The 7,636-nt window shown below is 44.6% G+C and overlaps 2 protein-coding genes and 1 long non-coding RNA gene across 18 annotated transcripts in view; 2 read left to right on the top strand and 1 right to left on the bottom strand.

The window, feature by feature from the left end:
• The window catches only part of LOC127912553 (uncharacterized), a 1,468-nt gene extending 102 nt beyond the window's left edge, over window positions 1–1,366 (top strand). The window contains exons 1-5 of one of the 16 annotated variants that reach the window (XM_052482604.1): window positions 1–144; window positions 238–393; window positions 511–627; window positions 663–701; window positions 741–1,366. The exon at window positions 1–144 is cut by the window's left edge and continues 83 nt beyond it. In XM_052482604.1, coding sequence (XP_052338564.1) covers window positions 1–144; window positions 238–393; window positions 511–627; window positions 663–701; window positions 741–1,171 — 887 coding nt within the window. In that variant the 3' untranslated portion in view covers window positions 1,172–1,366. Of the gene's footprint in view, window positions 145–237; window positions 628–662; window positions 702–740 lie in introns of all 16 variants that reach the window. The other 15 variants (XM_052482599.1, XM_052482574.1, XM_052482575.1 and 12 more) reach the window with 15 other exon arrangements.
• LOC118383124 (genetic suppressor element 1-like) overlaps window positions 1–5,485 on the top strand; it is a 553,956-nt gene extending 548,471 nt beyond the window's left edge. The window contains exons 15-17 of the mRNA XM_052482567.1: window positions 1,358–1,744; window positions 2,593–2,696; window positions 2,977–5,485. Of these exons, the coding sequence (XP_052338527.1) occupies window positions 1,358–1,744; window positions 2,593–2,696; window positions 2,977–3,117 (632 nt within the window). The 3' untranslated portion in view covers window positions 3,118–5,485. The remainder of the gene's footprint in view (window positions 1–1,357; window positions 1,745–2,592; window positions 2,697–2,976) is intronic.
• A 596-nt stretch (window positions 5,486–6,081) lies between these two features.
• LOC127909328 (uncharacterized) lies at window positions 6,082–6,989 on the bottom strand. Its single transcript, XR_008070795.1, has 3 exons — window positions 6,851–6,989; window positions 6,565–6,706; window positions 6,082–6,492 (listed from the first exon to the last, which is right to left on the bottom strand). It is a non-coding gene; the product is annotated as an uncharacterized LOC127909328 (long non-coding RNA).
• Window positions 6,990–7,636: the final 647 nt, after the last annotated feature.

Raw genomic sequence — 7,636 nt, 5'->3', positions numbered from 1 at the left:
AGTCAATGTGGAGGCTACATACAGGAGGTACCGCTACTGAGTCAATGTGGAGGCTATATACAGGAGGTACCGCTACTGAGTCAATGTGGAGGCTATATACAGGAGGTACCGCTACTGAGTCAATGTGGAGGCTATATACAGGAGGTACCGCTACTGAGTCAATGTGGAGGCTATATACAGGAGGCTACTGAGTCAATGTGGAGGCTACTGAGTCAATGTGGAGGCTATATACAGGAGGTACCGCTACTGAGTCAATGTGGAGGCTATATACAGGAGGTACCGCTACTGAGTCAATGTGGAGGCTATATACAGGAGGTACCGCTACTGAGTCAATGTGGAGGCTATATACAGGAGGTACCGCTACTGAGTCAATGTGGAGGCTATATACAGGAGGTACCGCTACTGAGTCAATGTGGAGGCTACATACAGGAGGTACCGCTACTGAGTCAATGTGGAGGCTATATACAGGAGGTACCGCTACTGAGTCAATGTGGAGGCTATATACAGGAGGTACCGCTACTGAGTCAATGTGGAGGCTATATACAGGAGGTACCGCTACTGAGTCAATGTGGAGGCTATATACAGGAGGTACCGCTACTGAGTCAATGTGGAGGCTATATACAGGAGGTACCGCTACTGGATGTGGAGGCTATATACAGGAGGTACCGCTACTGAGTCAATGTGGAGGCTATATACAGGAGGTACCGCTACTGAGTCAATGTGGGGGCTATATACAGGAGGTACCGCTACTGAGTCAATGTGGAGGCTATATACAGGAGGTACCGCTACTGAGTCAATGTGGAGGCTACATACAGGAGGTACCGCTACTGAGTCAATGTGGAGGCTATATACAGGAGGTACCGCTACTGAGTCAATGTGGAGGCTATATACAGGATGTACCGCTACTGAGTCAATGTGGAGGCTATATACAGGAGGTACCGCTACTGAGTCAATATGGAGGCTATATACAGGGGGTACCGCTACTGAGTCAATGAATTATACAATTCAGTATTGGTGCACAACTTCTCCTTTAAATATCAACGGGGTGCAAAATGTTCTGTATTTGTGGAACAACCCAAGTATTAATGTAATATCTTGGGCTCCCGAGCAGCACAGCGGTCTAAGACACTGTATCTCAGTGCAAGAGGCATCACTACAGTCCCTGGTTTGAATCCATGCTGTATCACATATGGCTGTGATTGGGAGTCCTATCGGGCGGCGCACAATTGGCCCAGCGTTGTCTGGGTTTGGCCGGGGTAGGCCGTCATTGTAAATAAGAATTTGTTCTTAACTGACTTGCCAAGTTAAATAATGGTTAAATAAATGTAAATATCCTTTTCTCGCCCTCTCTCTCTAGGTGGAGCCACAGTGATCTCAGCGCCCTCTCACCTCCAGGACTCCTCAGTGCACTACAACATTCCAGAGCTGCAGAGCGCCCCCAGTCGGCCGCCCCCGCCACACACACACCCTCACACACACTCCATCCAACACCCGCACCCACACTCCATCCAACACCCGCACCCACACTCCATCCAACACCCTCACTCACACGCGCACCCGCTCCCCCAGCCCAATGGTCAGCACTGCCCCCCGCAACCCCACCGAGAGCCCCCAGGAGCGAGGGAGGAGCAGTCTGCACCAGAGGACTCAGAAGAAGAGGAGGAAGTGGAGGAAGAGGAGGCCCCAGTACCCAGGTGGCAGGGGATTGAAGCGATCTTTGAAGCCTATCAGGAATACATTGAAGGTAAGCAGTCAGTCACTTGTCTGTTTATTTAAAGGCCCAGTGCAGTCAAAACATCATTTCAGCCTGTACATTTAAAAAGTATATATAATATTATTATTATTGTAACTATTATTTATTTGGGTCTGTTTTAGTGGGGTGAAGTTTTGTCAGTGAATTAGTTAATAGACCAATAAGAAAGAGAGTTCCAAACCTCTCTGCCAATAACAGCTGGTTTTCAGTTTTCCCCTCCCCACTCAGACTCACAGACACTCCCAGTAAAATTTTTGCTTGAGAAATTGCTATTTCCTAAGAGGCTTTTTGTTGTTGACCATTTTAATTGAAAGCAATCACAATAAGGTACTTAATTGGCTGCATTGGACCTTTAATGACTAATGTCCTTGATTTTGGAATCGTTCATATATGGTTGAAATCTAGAGCCCAATGGACATTTATGACTCTTTGGTTATGAGTAGTTGTAGCGTATTCCCAACACTAGAGGGTGGTATTTATCTTTTTCTACTACTCTCTGTTGGTCCAACAAATAGGATGTAAACAGTCAAACATACATACACACACTATCTGTAATGAGTCTTGTGTAGTGAGTTGTGTGCTGTATGCTGCTTGTCTGTGGCAGTATGGTCTGCTGTAGCTCTAGCTGTGTCCTGCTCTCTGGTTATTGGTACATGGGGAGACAGGCAGGCAGGCAGTGTTAGCGTGGATGCTAATGAGACCCCAGGTCACATCCCCTCAGGCTCATTGTTATTATCTTCTCCTTCCTCTCTCCCTCTCCTCCTCTGCCTCCATCCTCTCCTTCTCTACCCCCCCCCCCCTTTTCTTCCCCTGCCTTCGGTCCTCCCTCCCTCCTTCAGAGCAAGGTGTGGAGCGCCAGGTGCTGCAGAGCCAGTGTCGGAGACTGGAGAACCAGCACTACAACCTGAGCCTGACAGCAGAGCAGCTCTCCCACAGCATGGGGGTAAGACCCTGTCTGCTACATCTATCATCACTGAGCTTCCTGCAAATCGTTTGGAGGAAATATACTGTCTATTTTAATCAGCTATGTTCAATTGTATTCTTCATACTGTAAAATAATATTAAATAATGCCACATAATTCTAAGCAAATGTGTGGGTGAGTCTGTATCCTTGTGCTGTGTTTTGTTACTTTCTCTTCATGGTGTTACATTTTTGTTAATATGGTTTTATTGACTCTACTCCCCCCCACTCTCTCTCTCTCTCCCTTCTTCTCTGTTTAAAGGAGTTGATGTCTCAGAGACAGAAGCTGGCGGTGGAGAGGGAGAAGTTACAGGCCGAGTTGGAGCACTTCAGGAAGTGTCTGACGCTGCCGCAGCCCCACTGGGCCAGGGGAGGGCACTACAAGGGTTACCCCCCCAGGTGACAGCTCCACTGGGCCAGGGGAGGGCACTACAAGGGTTACCCCCCCAGGTGACAGCTCCACAGGAGAGAGGGATGAATTCATGGATTCATTGATAGATGGATGGGGCTGCTGCCAGCCTGCCAGGGACGGTGCCACCAGCCAGTGGTCTGTGATAACCCTGGGGTCAGAGGGAGCAACAGGCACGTCACACACGGGGCAAAGCTCTAGGGCGGCATGGTCAACACACACACACAAACATACAGAGGAACACACTCACACCATTCTCTTCAGCAAGCACCAGTTACTCTCTTACATTGCAGTCCCAGCCCCATCCTGGGCTCCCCTCACTGCCACGACCACACAGACAATCCTGTAATCGGAGAGCAGCTCAGCCCTGGAATGGGTGTGGTCACGTGACAGAGCGCCATCTACTACCAATCCAATGCCCCTACCTCTGGCCAACTGGACAGGACTGAACCTCCCAGCATCTCTCCTGGTGGCAGGTCAGGCCAGCTTTCAAACTTGAAATGCACTTAAAGAGAAAGACCTGAAGAACTACCTGGTGGTACTGTGTTACGACAAAGAACTGTTCAAATTAGGGAAGAACTTACAAAATGCACATTTTGGAATGAATAAAGGAAATGTTTTATTTCGAGATGAGAATAAGAATTTAAAAGGTGCTTCAGCCTTGTATTGTAAATAATATTAAGACTAAAAATAATTTTGTATGTTTTTATTACTTTAATCATTGTTCTTTTAAGAAGAAGAAAATAAGCCTGCCATTTTTTTATATGTTCATGCTTTTTTGGGTGAAACAGAAAGCTTTGCTTTTAGTGTTTGTTCTGCTGCTGGTCAGGACTGCCCTGTTCAGAGGTGTAGATGGAAGGAGAAAAGGAGAGAACATGCTCCTCTTCTCCTCTTCCCCTTTGACCCAGCCATGTGTGCTGCCGTAGCAGCAGCCTGAGCTCCAGCCACAGCCCTCCCTCCCCTGGCCTCCAGGCCCCGTAAGGCTCACTGAGATGGGGGTAAGACCTAACTCCAGGCCCCACAGGCCTCCCAGATCCATGTACTCCATCAGAACACCAGGCCCACACAGAACCCCTCCTGTCAAGAACAGCGTGTTTTACCACACCCCCTGTGTGAGTAGTTACCCACGGGAAAGAGTGAGTGACAGCTACAGTTACAATGTCATCCTTTATTTCTCTCTCTCCTTTTTCCCCCTTCAGCTCCAGTCCAGGGATGGGCGCTTGTTAACTGTTAACTGATAACTAGACCCATCTCTCTGGACCTTATCATTAAGCACAAGGGGCACAACACCCATTATGATGAGACATTCATATCACTAAACCCACAGAGAGGAGGGAACAATGCAGACAATACCACGTCAAGATTATTCTCCTTTGTGTTTGCCATAAAAGGAAATAGTGCCAAAAAGTAACCCTCCCTAAAACAAAAAATATCATGAGACATTTAAACCTCCAAATAGATTAATTAAAATAACTCCCTGAATTGAAATGGCCAACCCACTTCTAAACATATTATATTACTACATTTATCCCACTTATCATAATGTCAAAGCTCTTGCCAACAATTGGTTAATGGACAATTGTTTTTCACTTGAGGGCCCTCAAATCCAAAGTCTATTAAAGGTTCTCTTTTGCCAAGTATATGAATCATTGCCCTGCACTGCACTGTGCATCTATAGTGTCTGTTTTCAAGCCTGCATCAGTGTCCACCTCGCTGCTGGCCATAGCTGTTCCCCAGTCTGTCTATTCCCCTACCTTCCTTCTGTGGGAGTGTCTGGCCTTTTAGCCTTGCAGGAGGACCTCCGGCAGCATAGATCGCAATGCAGCGTGGGTATTGTAGTGCTGTCAGTCAGTGTTGACAAGGCTTTGAGTATGTAGTCCTAAAGGGGTTCTGTTTGAACTCCAGGCTGATGCTGTGGATGTGAGATGACAGGGAGGGGAGGGTGGCTGCAGGTCTGGTCCCTACATCCCTCTTTGTTCCACTCCTGGTGAGCTCTCAGAGAAACACCCAGTTAGGGAGGCGGAACCATGTTTACAGACCAGAGCAGAGCTACGATAGGAGCACCACTTGTCAATCAAACAGCAAGCGCTACCACTGAGTTAAGCAGCCAATGAGTTAGTGGGAGGACGTTAGGCCCTTCCCCAGAGCCTCCTTACTCTACTACGCACGCACACGCAATAGGCCCCTGACTCTATGGAGGATGTCTAGACTCTAGATGCTGTGAAACTCTGATTTTTAAAATGTACTTGTTTGAATTAATTGTAATGTAATATATTATTTGTTGAATGTAGTAATTAGGTATTTATGAATATATTGCTGTAATTTCAGACAAAAAAATAAAAGAAAATATTTCAAAAATGTACTTGAATAGTCAAGTCTTCTCTTGGTACCATGTCTTCCTGCAGGTTCACTGCATCCTTTTTCAGTATCTGAGTAAAATTCTAACTCTGATGTGTGTTTAACAGTGAGACTGCATTGAGGTCACACATGTCTGATAGAGATGGGGATTATCAATTAATTGTTTCTACTACATTGGATTTACCATCTGGAAGTGGTGTGTTGGAGGACCAGTAGGGGGCACTCTTCCCTCTGGTCTAAGGAGTTCCCAATGCCCAGGGGCAGTGACAGGGACATTGCCCTGCGTAAGGTGCAGCCTTTCAGATGGGACGTTAAACGGATGTCCTGACTGTGGTCATTAAAGATCCCATGGTACTTACTGTAACAGTAAGTGATGTAACCCTAGTGTCCTGGCTAACTTATTATACTCCTCAATCCTAATTGGTTCATACTGTGTGTCACTCCTCACCTCTACACCATAAAAGCTGATGTCTGGTGAGAATTCTGGCACAAATGGTTGCACCCATAGTTGTGTATGACTAGAGATTCATCCAGTCATAAGGTCATTTAGCAACATTTGAGTTTATGTTTTTTTTATGGACATGACATTCTCATTCTGGATTGGATAGATTTGTATAACTCTTATTTCTGCTTGTAGGTATTAAACACTACCTCCAACAGAGGACTTGTGGATTGGATAGATTTGTATAACTCTTATTTCTACTTGTAGGTATTAAACACTACCTCCAACAGAGGACTTGTGGATTGGATAGATTTGTATAACTCTTATTTCTGCTTGTAGGTATTAAACACTACCTCCAACAGAGGACTTGTGGATTGGATAGATTTGTATAACTCTTATTTCTACTTGTAGGTATTAAACACTACCTCCAACAGAGGACTTGTGGATTGGATAGATTTGTATAACTCTTATTTCTGCTTGTAGGTATTAAACACTACCTCCAACAGAGGACTTGTGGATTGGATAGATTTGTATAACTCTTATTTCTACTTGTAGGTATTAAACACTACCTCCAACAGAGGACTTGTGGATTGGATAGATTTGTATAACTCTTATTTCTACTTGTAGGTATTAAACACTACCTCCAACAGAGGACTTGTGGATTGGATAGATTTGTATAACTTATTTCTACTTGTAGGTATTAAACACTACCTCCAACAGAGGACTTGTGGATTGGATAGATTTGTATAACTCTTATTTCTACTTGTAGGTATTAAACACTACCTCCAACAGAGGACTTGTGGATTGGATAGATTTGTATAACTCTTATTTCTGCTTCTAGGTATTAAACACTACCTCCAACAGAGGACTTGTGGATTGGATAGATTTGTATAACTCTTATTTCTGCTTCTAGGTATTAAACACTACCTCCAACAGAGGACTTGTGGATTGGATAGATTTGTATAACTCTTATTTCTACTTGTAGGTATTAAACACTACCTCCAACAGAGGACTTGTGGATTGGATAGATTTGTATAACTTATTTCTACTTGTAGGTATTAAACACTACCTCCAACAAGGAGGATGGAAAACTGTTAGGTGTAGTTGAATTTCTCTGGTCCAAGACATACAGCCAAGCAGTCATCAACATCCACTCTGTGTCTTTTTCTCCACACTCTCTCAAAGGTGCCTCTGGGAATACTATCACTTTCAAAATAAAAGTCCCCAGGGTGTAAACAATAACGGTGCCTCAACATTACAGTAAAATAAAAGTCGTAACAAAAGTAAGGCTAGAGATTTTTATATCAACATAATAAGTCTAGGCTTTAGAGCTTCCAATAGTACATATGTGTTACATCTCTGATTGTTTTGCCTGCCTGCTCTCATCCTTTTTGTTCTAAGCCTCTCTCACTTCCTTTCTGAATTGTCTGACCCAACAAGCTGCATTACTACACATGCTCTTAAATGCCTCATCATTTTCCACAGGAGGTTTTGTACAGTTGTTCTCTAATTCAACTTCTGGACAAGTCAACAGTTCCATCAAGAGTTTTCTTAATTTACCAGAATGTCCTTGGCCTGTTAGTTGACTCTTTATCTCATAATGTATGTATATAGTTGTTGCCCAAACTCTAGGATCATAATGTGATTGGGCAGTTGTCAGGCCATCCGTATTTACTTTACACCTTGCTGGAACAGAGGTAAATATGGGGAAGA

The sequence above is a fragment of the Oncorhynchus keta genome, chromosome 2 (assembly GCF_023373465.1).
Source record: "Oncorhynchus keta strain PuntledgeMale-10-30-2019 chromosome 2, Oket_V2, whole genome shotgun sequence".
Taxonomy (NCBI): domain Eukaryota; kingdom Metazoa; phylum Chordata; class Actinopteri; order Salmoniformes; family Salmonidae; genus Oncorhynchus; species Oncorhynchus keta.
This window is presented reverse-complemented; position numbering and strand designations above follow the sequence as displayed.